The sequence below is a fragment of the Trachemys scripta genome, chromosome 5 (assembly GCF_013100865.1).
Source record: "Trachemys scripta elegans isolate TJP31775 chromosome 5, CAS_Tse_1.0, whole genome shotgun sequence".
In the NCBI taxonomy this organism is placed as follows: Eukaryota; Metazoa; Chordata; order Testudines; family Emydidae; genus Trachemys; species Trachemys scripta.
The window spans coordinates 78,810,852-78,830,975 of NC_048302.1; the positions used below are offsets into that span (position 1 = coordinate 78,810,852).

The window sequence follows — 20,124 nt, forward strand, 5'->3', positions numbered from 1 at the left end:
CTTTCAAGATCTATGGGTCTTAAACATGTCTGTCACAATGTGTACCTCAGTACACTAAATGCCACAACAACTATTTAAGTGAAAAGAGACACTCTCAAATGAACTCACATAGGAAAATGATAAAACACAAAAACATCAGGTGAATACTTTTCACAAAACGCTCATCCTATATCTGACCTCACATCCAATGGAAACCTGGCAACACCTTCACAAGACGAGCCTGAGAGCTTAAATTCATAACTGTGCTAAAAATAATGGTCTTAATAAAGACACTGGATTTATGGCTTATTAAAGCAATCTGTAACCCATCTCCCCCTTTTTGTCTTATGACTGAGAGGGTGTTAATGGGCCACTTTACCTTGAATAGGCTTTTAGAATGTGTTTTAACTACTTATGCTAAACAATCTATTCCATCTTGTATTTAGTTGTGACACTCTGAGTACCTTTTCCAGACCTGAAGAACTCTGTGTAGCTCGAAAACTTGTCTCTTTCACAACACAAGTTGGTCCAATAAAAGATATTACCTCACACACCTTGTCTCATCAGTAACAAGAAGTTATCTGAGTAGGAAGTAATTTAATTACTGGGAACTGGGAGCCCAGGATCCAAAGTCCCTGTCCCTGTCCACTAGGGAAACCACGACTGGAATCTCAGAGAGGGCCCAATACAAGATGTGAAGCAGCTCCTGACACACACACACAAAATAGGAGCTAAGAGCCCATTGCAGGATCAGAGCCAGAGTTTCTGTCCCCAAGAGAGGAAGGCATACTCAGTGAAAGAACCTACGCACCAGAACCATTATCCTGCTAGTTAAGTGACGTTAAAGGAGCATTCCAAGTTACTTTGGGCTAGACTCACAAAGGGACTTAGGCACCTAAGGAGGCAGGTAGGTACCTAATTCCAACATTTAGGCACCCCTGGCATTCATAAAACTCTGCTCAGCTGCGACTTAATCCTCAGTAGGGTCCTAAGTTTCTACCAGTACTGTCCCATAGGTGCCTAAGTTTCTATCAGTGGGCATGTGCAAAACTGCCTAAGTGCTGATACTGCCATGCAGCCTAACGTATGCCTCATTTCCTACAAGATTCTCAAACCCCACTAGTCTCATGGGTGGGACCCAATCTGGTTTGTGAGATCTGGGCCTGCCTAAATTACACAAGAGAGCTGGTGCTGAGAATTTTTGGCACTGGATGCCCATCCTATTATAGCCAATAGCCCAGCGGTTAGGGCACCTGCCTACTATGTAGGATACCCAAGTTTGGATCCTCACATACCTGATTTGGAACAGGGACTTGAAACAGGTCTCCCACTGCTCAGGTGGCCGCCCACTCAGCTTGCTGGCTTCTGTGACTCCCTTTCTTAGGCACCTAACTTGGGGGCTATGAATTCAACTGAGTGCCGGCATTGCAACTCCTATATCCCCTTTGTGAATCTAGCTCTTCCTACCTAAAACTTTCATTGACATAAACTTTAACTAATATTCCATGCTGATTTCTGAGGAGTAAGACAGAACAGGGCACTGATCCCCATTTATCTGGAGGGCTCCATGTGCTTCATTCTTATTAGCATTAAAGTGAGTTACTCACATACACTAAAAAACAAACAAACAAACAGAGCTACCCACTCAGACTAAATTAAAGCAGTAAGCCCTATCTCAACAGAAATCAGTAAATCTTCCAAAATACGTCAAAGAACAGACTGTTCCGAAATAAAAGCATTGTTCTGTGATTTTTATGTCTGTGTGGAACATGATCTTTATTTTTGCACTATCCAATTCCTTTCAAGCAGAGCTCTTGGATAATTCCATCCCATTAGTTAAGGCTCTACTCCTTCACCTAGATAGATGAATTATTAATGCCATGCCACAGGAAAAGTTTAACTTTTCAGTACACCACTCATCATTCTATTACAAGTAATTATTAGCTAGTTTACACCCACTTAACAAATGAAAAACTAGGACATGTATCTTGCCCGGGGGGCAGTAGGTAAATGTGGAAGAATTTTGGAAGCATTAGTGTGAGCCAGAAGCCATCAGCTCCCCCTTTCCTGGATAACATGTACTGTGATCCCTTGCTCGAATTTTGAAATGTTATCAAAACATACAACCAACTTGGTCTGGTTTATTCTTTTCAAACTCAAAGTTATGATTCTGTTTTGTCCTCAGGGTTCATCTACACTGCAGCTGCGGTTGGGGTGGGGGAGGGAGACGAGGGGAGGGTTATTTGCAGCTCATGTAGACTTACCTGCACTAGCTGTACTAATGAGGATATGGCAGTGCTGGCCGCACAAGCCAGTCTGATTTCCCTGGATAAATACTCGCTTGTGCAACCAGTGCTGAAGCTTATATTGCTATGCATAGGTATTTTTAATGAGCTAGCTAGATTAAAGTTAGCATGGGTCTGCGTAAATGAGCTGTTAATCATACCCCCACCTGCAGCGTAGATATATCCTATTTGTGAAATATGAGTTTTGCCACTGACTTCAGTGGGAAGGAGGGAGGGAGGGAGAGAGAGGGGAGTTATAATGATTTTTTCTTTTAATATTTGTTCAATTACTTTAATTTTGTTGTAAAGGGGTGACTATTATCTGTAGTAAACTAGAGGCACTACTACGAATTAACAAAGAAAAAATACCCTGTAGAATGACAAAAAGAAGCATTTGCTGCTTTCAATCCATGCACATAAATCCTACTGGCAACAAATGAGAATTCTGCACTTAGATGAGTTAAATATTGACCTCATCCAACTTACTTTAAAGGTGTAGAACACATACAAACATAGGGCCAAATTCTGCCCTTAAATATCTGCACAACACCAATTCAATTACAGGAAGTTACATGCACATCTGAGGATATAATTTCGGAGAAATAACTGACAGAAAATTAGTTGCACTAATAACTCAATTGTTCGAATAATCAAATACATTTCCCTAGAGGTTTATAAGTTTGCATGGATAATGCCAGCGGCCCTGAGAACTGGGTTTCAAAGCATAGTATTTGAAGTTACCTCTCAATTTTTGGTGTGAAGAGGGGGAGGAGGAAGATGCACCACAACACAGGGTGGGGGGGAAGCAATTAAACAAATTAAAAGTTAGAACCTGATGATTTCTGCAGATTTAAAATGAATGGTAGAATAAAGACAGAAAAGCACTGTATTTAACTTAGGCAATATTTAATTTAATAAGTAAAAAAGATCCAAAGACTCCTTATTGAAATGACAAGGTGTAGTTGCTACCATTAGTTATGCAACTTATTTTTAAAAAAGTTTAAAAGTCTTATCTGCAAGCATTCAATGCAGCCATTATAGTTCTGAGTTTTTTTCATTAATCAAAAGGTGTAGATTGTCACAGAATGAATCAATGAAGATAAAAAATTATTATTTTATGATTTAATATATAACAAAAAATCTGCTTCACTTTTGTTTTTTTATTTCCTGTACTCCAATATTAATGTAGTTTACTGTCTCAAAATGCAAAATCAAAAGAACTAATTTTGCAAAATCAAAAGAACTATGTCATATTTTACTCAACATGCCTGTTTTACCAAACCTTTAAAGTTAATTATCTAATTTGATACTAGACAAAAACCACTGACTTTTCTCTAACCCTACAAATCTACTTTATGGGACAGATGAAATGTGGTATTTATATAATGCAAAGCAAAACAAAAAATCCTACCAAATATGGCAGAAAAAGGAAAATTTACCATTCAGAAATGCAGTTCCATTTGCTGCCTTGCAGGATCGAGACCAAAGTGGTTGTGAGAGGTGTCGAGAACCCTCATATCCCAGGGAGTTGAGGGTGGAATGCAAAGAGCATTTTGCAAGACGGGTCTCTTAGTTCCTCAGCTCCAAAAATCAATTGTATGAATTGTATTTTTAAGTGGGTAGTAAGCACTGACAAGCTAAGTCTCATAACTTTTCATATCTGATAGAAAGTTAAAAAGCCAGAGTGCAAGACAAAAAATTGTTTGAAACTCTGAATAAGCTATAACATTGTATAAACTAATGTAATAACCTGCTTCTACAGTTTACACATTTCTCTGCAGTACTTTTAAAACCCACTCATTTTTAGTGACACTAATACAATATTGCCAAAAATAATAAAATGGCACTGGTATATGCCATATTCTGAATTTGTTCCCTAATTATGTCAAAAATGGAAAGAGAAACTGTTTAGAATACACTAATTTTTTCTCTCTTCCTCCAGACAGAATGAAATATAATGTCATACTAGAATCAATAAGTGATTCAACCTGTCTCTTTCTTCCATTTTTCCAGAAAGTGGGTAATATAGATTAGTAGTAATGCTCTGGAATTATTTTCAAGTTTGTCCGTATTTAGTTACCTGAACCTGAGTTTCTGAGAGAGCAACACCAAATTCTACTGCTCTAATAATGAACAAGTTTAGCTCTGAGCAGAGTCTTAAAGTCTCATCTATATTACCTACGTTGAGTAGTAAACACTAATTCAGATTTGAAAGTGATATTCAATGCTAGTTTTGTTTTCTCACAGTTTGTGCATACATTACAAATACAAAATGTGTGAAATTATTTAGTGGGAGAAATGTAAGTTACAACGTGAAGTTCTTTAGTGAGTGAAGTACAGTTCTTTGGTGAGCATGGACACAATACATGGAATCTGCTTCTTTCCATGAAAACCTGGTTGGTTTGAATACGAACTAAATTGTGCCACCTTGCGATTTACACGTGTTAGTATCTGCATAAGCTCAAGTTTCTTTGCATGTTGTTTCAGCATCAAACATAGCGACTGAATAAACCAGGAGCCTTCTGATGAGTTTCTCCAGGAGTAATAGCCTACAAAAGAATAAATTGTTAAGTAAAATACACTTAATTGGTCCAGCGTAGTGTCCTGTGACTGAGTAACGATCAGGAAAAAATAGTTTGTTTACAAGAGTAATTTTCTTGGGAATAATCAAGAGGTAAAATAATTAAAAAAAGGTTTTAAAATAAATGACTCTAGCTTACTTAAATAATCACAATATACTTTCAATAGACACAACCACTCCGTCTCCAAAACACAACACAAAGAGTTAGTTCAGATTGCCTAGCCCTGACCTCCTTTACTAATCTAGACAAACCCTAGGCAAAGGAAGAGTCAAAACTGGGCAACCCATCTTTCACCACCCAGTGTTCTAAGCGCAGCAGCAGTTTCTATTTAATTACACCATTAAAAGATACATATACATCAGGAAGAGAGGACAGTATAGACAGATTCAGGATCCAGTTGCTCAGACCTCAGTGTCACTGTCCTTGCCCTTCTCCAATCTACTGTATGCAGGAATAAAGCTAGTAGTCTATTCCCTGCCATTGAAATTGTGGATGGCATAAGAGAAATTCTAATACAATGTCTCATATGGACAATATGAAGAATTAGATGACCTCTTCACATTACGTTTGTATTAATCACTATTTCTGGGTTGTACAGGAACTACAAGTGAGGGTGGAATCTATAGACCGGAAGAAAACTTGATTGTCAGGTACTCCCAAAAGCATCTCAAATAGTAATATACTTTTTGTTTCTTGCCATAATTTATTTGCATAGATCTGATTAACTAGGCATACAGTACTACTGCAAATGAATGTTTGAGTCTGGAGGGTCTGACAGTGAAAAAATACCTTAACATTCAATTTATTGTAGGAATAGGCATTTCAAGCTCTATCTTTCTTACTTTGCGCATAAGTACAAGAAAGTGAAAAAAGAAAGGCAACGGGAATTGTTTTATGAAAGAATAAAAAAATGTATTCAATCACCTTCAAATCAAGTTTAACATTAATACAAACAAATATCTATGTATTTTAGCAATGAAGAATTTTGACATGAGCCTCTCTTACCCGGAACAGTAGAATATGCATATAGGAAGTCTGCTTCTACAGGCATTTTCTGACATGTATTTTCCTCTGAGCTACTGTCTGTTTCAACACCAGAATCTAATTCTGTCCCTCTACAAGCCTGGAGAGAAGGGAGGGGAAACAAATTGAAGAAATAGCAAAGGTCAGCAGTAAACATCACCACGGTGTCCACTGTTAATTCAAACTTTGACATCTCGCTGATGTGAAAAACAATTAAATGAACTATAAAAAGAATGAGATTCCTATACTTAACATTTTTTAGTTCTGTTTGAATGCCAAGTACGGCAATCGGAGTTTATGTAATTGATTGCATCAGTTTGACTAAATTATGGGTTTATTAATTCAAAATTTTGGTTTTGCATATAAGAATCTATTGAAATTCTGACTGATGTTTCAAAGATTTCTGGGTAGCCCTGATGGAATGCATAACTTGACCTATTACAACATCCACCTACTTACATAAAGCCAGACAGTGCCACCTTTACTCAAGGAGAATAGTATCTTACTCTGCAAGTAGTTCCTTTGAAATCAGTATAAGCAGTATAATATTCTGAGCTTTGCCTCATCATCTAATGGAAAACTTGCATTATTCAAGTATGTAGCAGCTCAGCTGTGCTTTACCTGAAAGAAGAAGAGTTTTGGCTTTCCCACAAGACTCTTACATCTGTCTCCTCTGAACAGGCCTGTTAATATTTTCAGTTCAAAAGGACCATCTGTACCATAGATTAATCCATCTTCACCATGACTTAACACAACACAAACAAAACTACTTCGATTGCTGTGATCATCTTTAGCAACTAGAAAAAGATGAGAGAAATAATTGGTGTTTGAAACTTCCCATGTGTTAGAAAAGTATGTTTATTATGATGTTAACAAGGACCTTATTTGGCAATATTAAGTTCAGCAATCGCTTACACATACACGTACAGGCCAGGCATTGTGCCTCACGTGTGACAATAAGAAACCGCCCACGGCAAACATTAGGAGTAGACTATGTAGTTGGCTGCCTTGAGCATCTAATTTTTGGGAGTGGCTCTTGCATGGCCTACACTACCAGCAGCCAAGACAGGTGCTGAGGATCTGCCCCTTTTAAGTCTCATGCATTGTTCAGAGCAGCAGTCATATCTGGGGCAAGAAGCAACTAAACAACCAACAACGCAACCCAACCCTAGTCGCCTCCACCTGCACCAGCTGGGAGAACTTTGGGAGAGTGGGTGTTTGCCCCTTTAATGGTATCCTTCACCTCCTCTGCACTGCTGCATACTTGTGGAACAGAGTGCCAAAGTCTTTACTGCTAACTCTATAATAGCCTGGGTAAAAGGCAAGATGAATCTCTATGTCCATTCAGTCCACCATTGAGAGGGTCAACAAGGTTGAAAATTGATGACAGCTATGATGATGATGGTTTTTGTGATATAAAAATAATACACGTCTACCTCGATATAACGCTGTCCTCAGGAGCCAAAAAATCTTACCGCGTTATAGGTGAAACCATGTTATATCAAACTTGCTTTGATCCGCCAGAGTGCACAGCCCCGCCCCCCCCGGAGCACTGCTTTACCACGTTATATCCGAATTTGTGTTATATCAGGTTGCGTTATACCGGGGCAGAGGTGTACATCCAATGAGATCTAGACAAAAAACAAACTTTCTACATGGTAATGTTGGATCACTACCAACCTGGATTATATTTGAACCAGGGACCCTATAGTAAGAGGGCATCTATCATATTACCAATTATGATCTACCATACTACCATATTACCCTCAATCATCTGTCTACTCTCTCAATGGTTAATTATCTACTACTTAACTTTTATTATAGATCCCTATCTTCTCATTCAGTTTTATCTAGTGATATTTGATATTATTGAAATTTATATTCTTAAACAAGAAGGCAGCATTCTCCAACACTATCTCCTAGTTTCAACAACTCCTATTTCATCTGTGTTTGTGGCTTTATATTTTCTCATCATTTACTAATGAGTGTTCTAAGGCTCAGTTCTTGGCCCTTCTTACCATTGAGAACACATCAATTCTAGCTCAAACTTAAGACATAACTTCTAGCTAAGTTTTTACCTACAGTACCCTATCTATATTTCTATGTTAATGACATCCAACTCTACATCTCCTTTAGTTAATTCTTTGATCACTGGCTCCCATCTATTGCAATTAATTCTTTTTATAATTTTTCTAATCATTCTACTCTAACATCAAGTGATCCAGAACGTTCCCACCAGAATATTCTTTTCCTTCAGAAAGAGAAACCATGTTACAGGCTTTCGACCTCTGAATCCAATTCAAAATATCATTCCTGATTTCCAAAATTATTCATAAACTGCTCTACCCTTCCTCTAACCTTGCATTTGCCTATTCCTCATCTCACTCTGCTCCTATGATGTTATTCATAGAATCATAGAAGTGTAGGACTGGAAAGGACCTTGATAGGTCATCTAGGCCAGTTCCCTGCACTCAAGGCAGACCTATGTAATAACTAGACCATTCTTGACATGTGTTTGTCTAACCTTTCCTTAAAAACCTCCAAAGACACAGATTCTACAAGCTCCCTAGGCAAATTGTTCCAGTGCTTAACTACCCTGACAGTTAGGAAGTTTTTCCTAATGTCCAACCTAAATCTCTTTTGCTGCAATTTAAGCCCATTGCTTCTTTCCCTATCTTTAGAGGTGTGGGGAAAAAGACCTAGGTAGCCTTCTTAATGACAACCAAAGTAACACCGAAGGCCCAAATTCAGGTCCTCTGACAGAATCTGACTGCACAGACGACCTTTACGTAAGGCAGTACAGGCCAGAACCTGAACTAAACTAGGCTGTGCAATCCCCTGCCAAATATGGTCACGGGCCATGACCAGAGGAGGGAGGGGAAGGAAGCCATGCGAAAGGCCTTAGCAACATGATAACTACTGGTTGATGGAAAAACATAACTGCTCATTGATGAAACATAGTAACGGCTTATATGAAGAAATTGCTTCTAGTAAAGGCCAGCTACCTGCCACCAGCCAATCATATCATCTTTGGGCGTCCTATAACAACACCCCCCCCCCCCCCCCCCGGAAAACAATATGTACCCTGACGAAAAACAACACCCCCACTGGTGCCAAGTACCACCCATGTCAAAACCATCAAGAAACCCCCCCACCCGATAGGCACCCAATTCTCGTAAATAATGAGGAGCTACCAGAAAAAGGAACAGACCCCTACTCTTATTTAGCATAAATGATTTATTGTTTGTAATATGCTTGCGGTTTGACGGAATAAAGCAGCTGTGAGCTGCTGCTAGGTGTAGTAGTTTTCATACTGCTACCCCAACGCGTTGGTATGTATTGCAATAAACTGGCCTCAGGCTTGAGTCTGTGAACTAAAATCAATGCGTAGGTGACTTTTTCCACGACAGAGGTTAATGAGAACAATTTTTCACCCTCCTCCTTATAACAGACTTTTATGTACTTGAAAAAGTATGTTCTCCGCCAGTCTTCTCTTCTCCAGACTAAACAAACCATTTTTTTTTTTTTTCAATCTTTCCTCATAGATCATGTTTTCTAGACCTTTAATCATTTTTGTTGCTCTCCTCTGGACTTTTTCCAATTTGTTCACATCTTTCCTGAAATATGGCACCCAGAACTGAATACAATACTCCAGTTGAGGTCTTATCAGCATGGAGTAGAGTACTTCTCGGGTCTTGCTTACAATACTCCTGATAATACATCCCAGAATGACGTTCACTTTTTTTGCAACAGCGTTACACTTTTGATTCATTTAGCTTGTGATCCACTATGACCCCCATCTTCCGTAGTACTCCTCTCTAGGCTGTCATTTCCCATTTTGTATGTGTGCAACTGATTGTTCCTTCCCAAGTAGAGTACTTTGCATTTGTTCTTATTGAATTTCATCCTATTTACTTCAGATCATTTCTCCAATTTGTCCATATAAATTGGAATTTTAATTCTATCCTCCGAAGCACTTGCAATCCTCCCCCAGCTTGGTATCCTCCGCAATTGGTAAGTGTACTCTTTATGCCCTTATCTAAATCACTGATGAAGATGTTGAATAGAACCAGACCCAGGACCGACCCCTGCGGGACCCCACTTGATATGCCTTCCCAGCTTGACTCTACTGTTCTCCTCCCCAGGATTTTACAGATTAGGTGGGGAAGTTTTACTGTGCCATTATGTAGATTTCTCTCTCTCTAGCATGGTTTAGGGGGGCCATGTACTGTAATCAAAATGAGAGAAACTGCATTCTCAGGTCTGGACTTAGTTTTTCCTCCTACTGTTCTCCCAGAGACTGAGCAAATACATTTGCAATACTTGTGTGTTAGGGACAAGGGCAGACCTTGCTAAGATGCCACAATAACCTCTTATAGGTGATATGCACAGAAGTAATGGCAGATGAGGGTAGCAGCCTTGTACCAGAAATTAAAAAAAAAAAAAAAAAAAAAACTCAAACATGGGCCTTTCTTTCACTATGAATATAACAGGAAGGAGGTATTAGGAAACGTGAAAAGAAAAAGTTTAGTTAAACACAGTAGCATTTAAGTAGCGTAACTAGTTTAGAAATAGACCCCTACATAAAGATACTTTATATTCTAAAATAGATTTTTTTTTTAAATCCTTCATTCTCTTTCCAAACTAGGAATTGTGACAGAAAAGTGACATGTAAATGATCTCAGTTAGTTCTGAACACCTACCTGGAGGTTAGAGAGTTCAGATTCTGAGGACAGCAGCAAAAATTGCACATAGGGCTCAGTCCTGCAAGGTGCTGAACATGGGGCTAATCCCACAAAGCACTGAAGCATGTGAGTAGCCATACATAGTCAATGAACTACTCACATGCTTAAAGTGAATCATGTGCTTTGCTGGATCATCCCAGAGGGCTCAGCAGCTTGCAGGATCAAGCCCAAATAACCTGTTTTTTTTTTCTTTTAGCATCCACAATTTTCCACTTGTAAGAAGTACTGGACCACTTATTCTTTTATCTAAAATTTTAAAGTATATAATTTTAGACTATAGATACATTTTAATAATACAGACCCAGATCATTACTACTTACCATTTTGCAAGATGTCAAACATTTGCTTCCCTGTACGATCATTGTGAAGGTTGACTTTATATCCCAAAGTCATAAAAGTATCTCTGATGTGTGCAGCATCTGCATCAGTACCAGATCGGAATGACATTCCTTTGGATTTGAAAAGAAGAATCACTTTAATTTCATGTAAAAAACACAGTATAGCTGATTTGAGGTGTCAGAGCCAAATTCTGCTCAGTTATACCAGGAGAAGTCTAGACCAACTCCACTGAAGCAAATACTCCAGATTTACACCAGCATAGCAGAGCGGAATTTGACTCTATGCATTTATCACAAATAAAGCAAAAAGATTTTCATTTCAAAAGGAAACTTGTTGGTATTTTTTTTTGCTTTGCAAAAACAATCTATAGGCCTAAGCAATCACATTAATACCTCTAAAACTGCAAAAGTAAGATACTGGCTGTTAAAATCAGCTTGATAAGTATGATTTCCTACATTTGTAATTCCCCCCTTACAAATAGATAATTGGAAGTATCTACCATGAGAATTTACACACATTTAAACCATTACATTTTACATTAAAAAAAAATCAGTCATCTGGTTGCATATTTAAGTTTGAAGAACATTACATTTTACGAATTTCTCTGAATTAAGAAGAGCTTTAAAATCAAAATAGAAATATGAACAGTTACCAGTGGCTGGCAGGAAGTTCTTATTATTTATTATTATACATATCCCAATTTCTGGATAATCCATTTTGTAACTCTCATCTGGCTGTATTCCAGAGTCCATGGATTTACTAACAGGCAGGCTCTTTCTGTATGGAAACCAGATAATATAACAGATGAGTTTATAAAAACCAACCATTCTTAACAAGAGGAAACTTCCAAAACTGATTTATAAGCTTAGTCTTTTTCTAATTTTTCTCCATATTTTTGGTAAGGTTCTTTTGCAACTAGTGAAAGTGATGATAATTTTCACTACTTGCTCTTTAAATATTGTAAGCATCTCTATGAGATCAAAGCAATCCCTTGATTTTTAAGTCACTAGGGCTCCATATGGGTGTTGGAGGCATATGCATGCAACAGCTAGCAGGATTGCTTTGCATAGCCAGGCTCCAAACTGTGAAACTGATTGCATACAGTTCTGTCAAACAGAGTTACACAAATGAAAAAAATATATATCTATTTTTAATCTCTCATTTGCAGTAATATAATATGCAACTTGTAACAATCTTAGGTAAAAATATTTAGACAGAAATGTGTCTAAGCTGATAGTACCCCTGCAAATGGGGAATATAAAAACCTAAATTAAGAAAATAGATGGCCAAAACAAGAAGCACCACCACCAAAAAATTGTATCCTTCATACTGTACCCTTTCATCCTCATTCATACACACACAACTCTTACTTACATCAATAGACAACAGTTGTGTGTGTATCTGAGGGCAGAATTGGTGCTAAGAGTTTAAACTTAACATTCAATTCTATCAAAAAGCTACATTAACAGGAAGTTAAGATTGCACAGGTAAGTGCTCAAGAGCTAGGAAATGACAAAGTTAAAACTTCATGTGCAAACTTAATTCTGTTCCCATGTGTACATTAATTGCAATACAGTCCATTACTCTGATCCTGCTTAAATTTTACTCATACAAATACTCACAGTGATGTCACTAATCACATGCCTGAAGTTAGCACATATGCAAGCTATTGCAAGATTGGAGTCTATATAATCACATCACATTCTATTTTTCAATATAATAAAATAAACAGGTTTTTAAAACCCAACAACAATAGGTATGTATGTGTAGCAGCTTGCAGTTCTGAGTAGCATATGTATACCAGATAGAGACCATGAAAGTAATTTATATTAATGCCCAGTGGACATACAAAATCAACAGAGCCCCGGGCAAAGACTAATGCAGAACATTTATTAAGTGTCTGCACTCTTTACAAGCTACACAAAAGCGTTCACAAAAACTGATATGAATCCTGTGCAAAGTTATTCTCAATGGTGAAACTGTTATACGCCTTCTGGATAAAGTTGTCAAAGCACCAAGCCCATACAGCTTCACACACTCAACTTTATCCTTGCTGAGAATCCCTTGCTTTACTCATTGTCTCCACTAAATATTTCAACTAAGGTAGCCTCACCTTCATTGTACATATTACAATGTTAGTGCCATTGCACTTTAACCGTACTCTGCCTATACAGAACCTGATTTTCAAAAGCTTGTAAGGCTGCCAAATCCAAACCAATGTTAATTGGAACACTAAAAGGAACTATTGGTCAGCTCTTAGGGGTATACAGACTCCACAGTCTGTGTTTTTTCTTCTTTAATTCCTTGCATATTATATATATATATATAGTCAGTCTACTGCAAAACTGAATATATATTTATATATATTCAGTTTTGCAATAGACTAAGTTACATTGGGTGTGAATCTGATTTTTTAAAAGAGTTATTTACTAACATTGCAATATTGATGAACTAATCTTTGTGATATTTATTCAGTTTGTGTTATTTGCAGTTTCACCATACAATTTCATTAGAGGGCTACTTCTCAGGACATTAAATATAAAATTTATTAAAGAAAACTAGGAACATCACACTCACCCTTGGGAACCAAAGAGAGATTTTGCATCTGTCTCATCTTGACCTGATTGCAGTCCATCTTTTATATCTGCCATTGTTGTTCTTATTTATTAACTTGAAAAAATAAGAAAATAGAAATGTAAGACACAAATTCCTTTTATTCACAATTTAACTACAACGGTTTCCTGTTGCTATGGTATTGCGAGGAACTCCAGAGGGACCTAACAAAATTAGGCAATTGGGTAGCATGATAAATAAAATCCAGTGTTTACAAATTCAAAAGAAGGAACTTGGGTGGAAGGAATCTGGATTCTATAGAAACTGTACCCACTATTAACTGTACCCACTCATTGTGGATGGTTTAATGAAAACACCAACTCAAAAAAGCAATTAAAATATTAGGCTGTAGAAACAGATGGATAGAAATTTTTTTTGAAAATAATATAATGCTGTTACATAAATTCATGGTATTACTGCACCTTGAATACAATTCCGATCACCTCATCTCAAAAAAGACACAAGAGAAATAGAAGCGGTCCAGAGAGGGGCAATACAAATGATTTGAGACTTCCATAGGAGGACAGATATTAGATTGTAAGCTCTTTGAGGAAAGGACCATGTTTTCCTATGGGTTCATCACTTAGCACAACTGGGTCTCATCCTAGTGAGCACATGGATGCTACTGTAACACAAATAATTAAAAAAAAAAATTAAACAACAAAACAGTATAGAGAGCATATATTGGGTATTCCTATTTATCTTCCATCATAACACAGGAAAAGGAACTTGCAATGAAACTGAGGGTACGTCTACACTTACTTCCTGGTTCGGCGGCAGGCAATCGATCTTCTGGGATCGATTTATCACGTCTTGTCTAGACACGATAAATCGATCCCGGAAGGGCTCACCGTCGACGCCAGTACTCCAGCTCGGCGAGAGGAGTACGCGGCATCGACGGGGGAGCCTGCCTGCCGCGTCTGGACTTGCGGTAAGTTCGGACTAAGGTACTTCGAATTCAGCTACGTTATTAATAGTTAATAACGTAGCTGAATTTGCGTACCTTAGTCCGAAGTGGGGGGTTAGTGTGGACCAGGCCTAAGAGGCAACAAGTTTAAAACCAATTAAATATACATAGATATATTTTTAAAACACACAAGTTATCAAGTCCAAGATTTAACAGCATTCAAAAAAGGGTTAGACATTTATACAGAGAGCAAGAACATTTATCGTTACACATTAGAGATGACAAAAAAGTGAGAACCATAAACCCTCATGCTTCACGGACTAAGCCAGCTATGAAATGACAAGAGTTTGAAAGAAACTTCTTCGATGGGCTAGTTATTCCATATTTGTCCATTGCAAGGATTGTTGCATCACCTTCTGAAGTATGTGATAGAATGGATCTATATAAAATTTTAAATAACCAAAGATATCGAGTTGCAAGTGTTGCTGATCAGACAAGATGAAGAAAAATAGTATTCTCTGCTTTGGTTAAGCGTGGAGCTGGCAATGCAAGTTTGATCCTTTCATAGCCACACTGTTTATTGATTTCCCCCCTGGATCTAGCCATATGTTGTCTTAATATACTGTGAATATCCTCAGAACCATGCAAGTCCATCTTCTGTGGATGCAATTACTAATGCATCAAAAGTGTTAACACCATTACACGCACCTCTATTTTTAAAGACAAGTTTGTTATTTTTCAGTGGCTTCAAAAGATGTCCCAGGTATACACTGGGTACATTTTCTATATCAATTGAGGCTCTAATGTAATTAAGACAACTCCTTGACCACTAAATGTTTCCAGACTATTTTTTACAGACCTGAAAGCTAGGATCCTGGAAATCAGCAGATTAGATTCCCTGGATGTGAACCTGCAAGGGGACCAAATATGGCATAATCCTACCCTAAATTTTAGCAGTTGCCTTCAGGACAATCAAATGTAGGAGGAAATGTGTCTGCGCTGCTAAACTTGCCTGCTCAGCATTATGAGCACATACTGTAGCACTGGGCAAGGAGCATCAGTTAAATGCTTTAGTCTTTTTTTTTTTAAATCCCAAAGAGAAGAATATAGAGAAAAAAAGAAAAGAAGATGGTGGTGGGAGAATAGAAATATTGTGGAAAGAGACAGATACAGATAGAGAGGAGGTGGTCTAGTGGCAGCACATGTTCACATAAAACCAAATTTAGTTCTTTACGTTATGACAACATGGGCAGAGTGACTTTGTAGACAATGTACTAAGCCCCAGGAAGAAGCCCGTAGCAACCTCTCCGGCCAACTGATAAGGCTGCATTAAAAGGTTACAGAGGCTTCCTCAGCCAAAAGCAAGACTTATCTTTATGCAGTGCCTTTTTGAGTGGAGGAGGGTGGGGAATTAGGAGATTGCAGAACCTCCAGAAAGAACAGGAGCATACACAAAAAGGAGTAGATTCAAGGAAAGAGGAAGAAAAAGATGCACAACAAAGAAGAAAGGGATAGAAAAAGAGACAGAAAATGGCAGAAAGAAATTGCTAGTAGAATGAGGGAAGGTCCCTAGAAGAAACAAAAAAGGAATATAAATCTTTCACCATTCTGCATATTTTTCCCATTTCATAATTCTTAGTTTGGCTACAGATTAGGAGTTTTTAAAAGGTGAAACTGCAGATATATTTTAAAATGAGGTGTATTATTTATTGGCATTTCTATTGCCCTCATCACTATAATATCTAAGCACCTATTGAATACGTGTTTCTAATCCCTGCAAGCTCTGCTCCTAAGTAGCTTGCAGGGATCAGAAACTCTCTCAGGGCTTGTCTACACTACCAAGTTTTGTTGACAAAACTTATGTCAACACCCAAAAGTTGATAAAAGAAAAATCGCCAAAGGGTGTTCACACTTGCTCCCTCTGTCGACAGATCGTGTCCACATTGGGGACACCATCATCGACAGGGTGAGCGATGCACCATGGGTATGTATCCCACAGTGCAGTGTTGTGGGAAGGAAGAGCTGATCGCTGCGTATGTACAACTGTAATATAATTAAAAGAGTAACAACGAATACTCCAGATAGGAAGAATAAGTGGGGCCTTCAGCACATAATGACCTAAATTAATTCCTTCCTCCCCACAGCTTCAGGGTGACTGAAGTCAGATATGTTTGGTCTGCTCCAATGATTCTAAATTATGATTTTTGTGACATCACAGTTACTACTAGAGCCCACTTGACTTGGTCAATAGGGTCTCTGGTAAGTGGTACTTTTGAATTATAACACAATTCAGTGCTAATAAAAATATTTTATACACTATAAAAACACTTGGAAAAACAATTTTACAAAATACAAAAATGCCACTTACTACACCCCTTTTGGCCAATTCCATGGCTCAGCATGGCTCCAGTGGTAGCTGCAATTTCCAGTCTGATGCATTTTATGGCATCTGAGTGGAGATGGCCTGTGCACCTTTTGGAAGCTGAAGTGCCAGGAAAGAAAGTTAGAGTAAAATCAGTTATGTGCTGAATGTCCTATTTATCTTTGCTATTTGAGCATTAAGCAACTATAGATTCATTTATATCATTTTCAAAATGAGACCTGTAGTTCACCTTTAATGTTTATGGAATTTTGAGTCTCTTAATGAAGCAAGTTAGCTACATTTAAAAAAAACAAAAAACAAAACAAAAAAAAAACAGAGACCCATCAGCAGACATGTTTTGTTGCTGTGCACTCAGACACACGCTGTCAGTAATAATTCTTCTCTATTCCATAGCACTGATGCCAACACCAAATAATAGCAATGCTCTTGGGAGGACAATGCTCGTTCTTGCTGACTTAGAGTACTAAGAATTACCTCACCTTAGTTAGCTAATGCAATGATGTAATTTTCTGTCACAGAAAATAAACATTTATCCAAGGAGGATGATCTCATGCTACAGGGGACAAAAAGGTACCTTTGAGCAAACGTGTTTAGAATTAATTATAATTGTTCTGCTCTTTGAAATTTTTTTCCTGAGTCTTAAAATATCAGTTATGTATATGCAGTCAGATAATAGGAACTTTAAACAGCAAAGGAAGCTTTTAAAAAAAATGGATGTGATTACTAGCAGAATACGGATCCTTTTTCCTTAGCTTTTGGGACATTTGATTTACCCTTTAGGATCATTTGATTTGTTTTATTTAAAAAATTCAGTGCTCAAATGGATAAAAAGCTACAAAAAAAAAAAAATAAAATAAAAAAGAAGATGTAAAGAAAGATAGGTTTTCTAGAGCTTACTAAGGAGGGAAGGGGCAAAGAGAGAATCAGTTGAAACAGGTCCCAAAATTAGAGCTGCTAGCAAACTACAACAAATGACTGCAGTAACAGTCTCCCTGTACAATATATTATTCAAATAAGATTTTTTTTTAAATGAGCAGAGCTGTTCTAAGTTATCCCTTTTGCTAGGACAATGATCAACTACTAAAATAATTTCTTAACCATAGTCAAATGACTTAGAGCAACTGCAATCCTTAACTCCATCTGGACCTACTGAGATTAAACTCAGTCAGGCAATGCTTCATTGTATGACATTCATGTTTTAAGTCAACGCAATTACCAAAGAATTTTTTTTTTAGTACTATATGTCTGAATTGTGAAACATATAAGGGAAATTAATGATAGAGAATCAGAGTGTAAATAACATTAAAGTTTCTTTGACTTGGAAGCAAATAATTGAACCATCTTTGGTTTCTCCACACCCCTTGAAATATGCAAACCATAAGGGACAAAGACAGCACATGTTCAATATATGCCAGCTATGTTATGAAGCTGTGCTCAGAGTAAAATAAATGTCTCAATGTCTTTTTTTTTATAATTACTCTGATTTCCCCCAGTTTACAATTTCCCACTTTACATGATTATAGTGGAACACCGGAAACAGTCAACTATGTGAACAAATAGAATATATGCATGCATGAAATACTGGAATGAACAATACAGCTCTCTAAAACGAATAGCTAGCATATGAGGGAAAAAACTCAAACCAAACCCAGAATATTTGTCTCTTAAAACCTCAAATTACAAATGTTTAAACTACAGATTTAATTCTGTATATGAAATTATACCAATACCAAATATTACACTTTTTTGTAACCATTATGCTACTGAAACCTTGGTTTGCGGTTACTACTGATTAGGTGAGCCGCTCACCTAACAAGAGACCACAAGCCACAAAGCACATGATCAGAAAAATGTCATACAAGCCATTTTCTAGCATAGCATCCATTAGTATCAAAGACAACTTCAAAGTGAAAAAATTAACATCACAATGTGTACAAATCTGTAAAATGGTAACTAAAATAGTTCTACTCAAATAATTTTGAAAGACGGGAGTGCTGGCCCACTGTTGGGGGACAAGAAGTGAAAAGGAAAGTGCTTTGCAACAGTCACTTCCAGACAATTATAGCAGTGTGAAAAGTTCTAATGAGATTTTCATCTAGTTGTCTATGGATTGAAAGACAACAATAAATGGTCCTTGACAGTCAATACTGATAATACATTTCCCCACCCGGAAATAAGTATCTTTTCTGAGCTCTGAATCCCCTAAAGCAGAATTTTTGAAGTATCTCATTGTATGAATGATCAAGGAAAAGCTTCACAAACTATTGGTGTCCACAGAACACAGTTGGTGAATAGTTGCGTTGGACAGTCAGTTAAATAAAAAGCAAAATGATGCAATATGGTCAATAAAAACAATACATATATGATACTTCAATTTTAAAATTCTGCGAGTCTCTTCAATGCTGCATTTGAAACTGCCTATTAACTTATTGAAATGATCAGTACAGTAACAAATTTTCTTCCCCTCAAATTTCCTTCCTCTGTCCCCTAAAAAAATCCTTAACCCAATAATTTAGAGGAAAAAACACAATTTGCAGAATTCTGCAGAAGCTATATTTTCCAGGAGCAGCTGAAGTATGATGTGGATACATTTGTATTTGCTGCACAGGGGGTCCATTTTCAGAATGCTTTGAAGCACAAAGATTTTTTTGGAATAATAGCAACTTGCTACTAAGCAATGGGCAAGTCTACAAGAAGAGAGATTTAAGGTGGAAGAAGTTAATACAGCCTGTCAGGAAATATCTTCCAATAAAACTAATCCAAGATAAGTTTTATTTGTAAATTAATACTCAGAAAATGTGCTCAGACAAAATACAGGCAATACTCCACAAATGTTGAAGGACTGGAGAGAGTTCAGAGAAGAGCTACAAGAATGATTTGAGGGCTGGAAAACATGCTTTACAATGAGAGACTTAAGGTAAATAGTTTCAGATCCTTATCAGAGAGTGCGTAGAGGTAACTTGATCACATACACAAGCAGAGGATATCCAATACTGGAGGGCTCTTTAACCTAGCAGACAGTGCCATAACAATGTTCAATGGCTGGAAACTGAAGCTAGAAAAATTCAAACTGGAAATTAGGTGCAATTTTTAACAGTGTAGTTAATCACTGGAATATCTTAACCTAGGGAAATGGCAGATTTGCTATTACTTAAAAACATCTTTAAATCTAGACTAGACACCTTTCTAAAAGATGTGCTTTAGTTCAACCATGAATTCTCAGGCTCAAAGCAGAAATTTTGGGATTAAATTCAATGGTCTGCAGAAA

General features: G+C 37.4%; 1 protein-coding gene across 7 annotated transcripts in view; it reads right to left on the reverse strand.

The window, feature by feature from the left end:
* Positions 1–20,124, reverse strand: part of CASP3 (caspase 3) — a 75,261-nt gene that overhangs the window by 48,888 nt on the left and 6,249 nt on the right. For 3 of the 7 annotated variants that reach the window (XM_034771394.1, XM_034771393.1, XM_034771392.1), the window contains exons 2-6: positions 13,531–13,623; positions 11,606–11,730; positions 10,935–11,063; positions 6,491–6,666; positions 5,852–5,969 (exon numbers count right to left, since the gene is read on the reverse strand). In XM_034771394.1, coding sequence (XP_034627285.1) covers positions 5,852–5,969; positions 6,491–6,666; positions 10,935–11,063; positions 11,606–11,730; positions 13,531–13,604 — 622 coding nt within the window. In that variant the 5' untranslated portion in view covers positions 13,605–13,623. Of the gene's footprint in view, positions 1–3,153; positions 4,814–5,851; positions 5,970–6,490; positions 6,667–10,934; positions 11,064–11,605; positions 11,731–13,530; positions 13,624–16,841; positions 16,948–20,124 lie in introns of those variants that run through there. The other 4 variants (XM_034771391.1, XM_034771390.1, XM_034771396.1 and 1 more) reach the window with 4 other exon arrangements.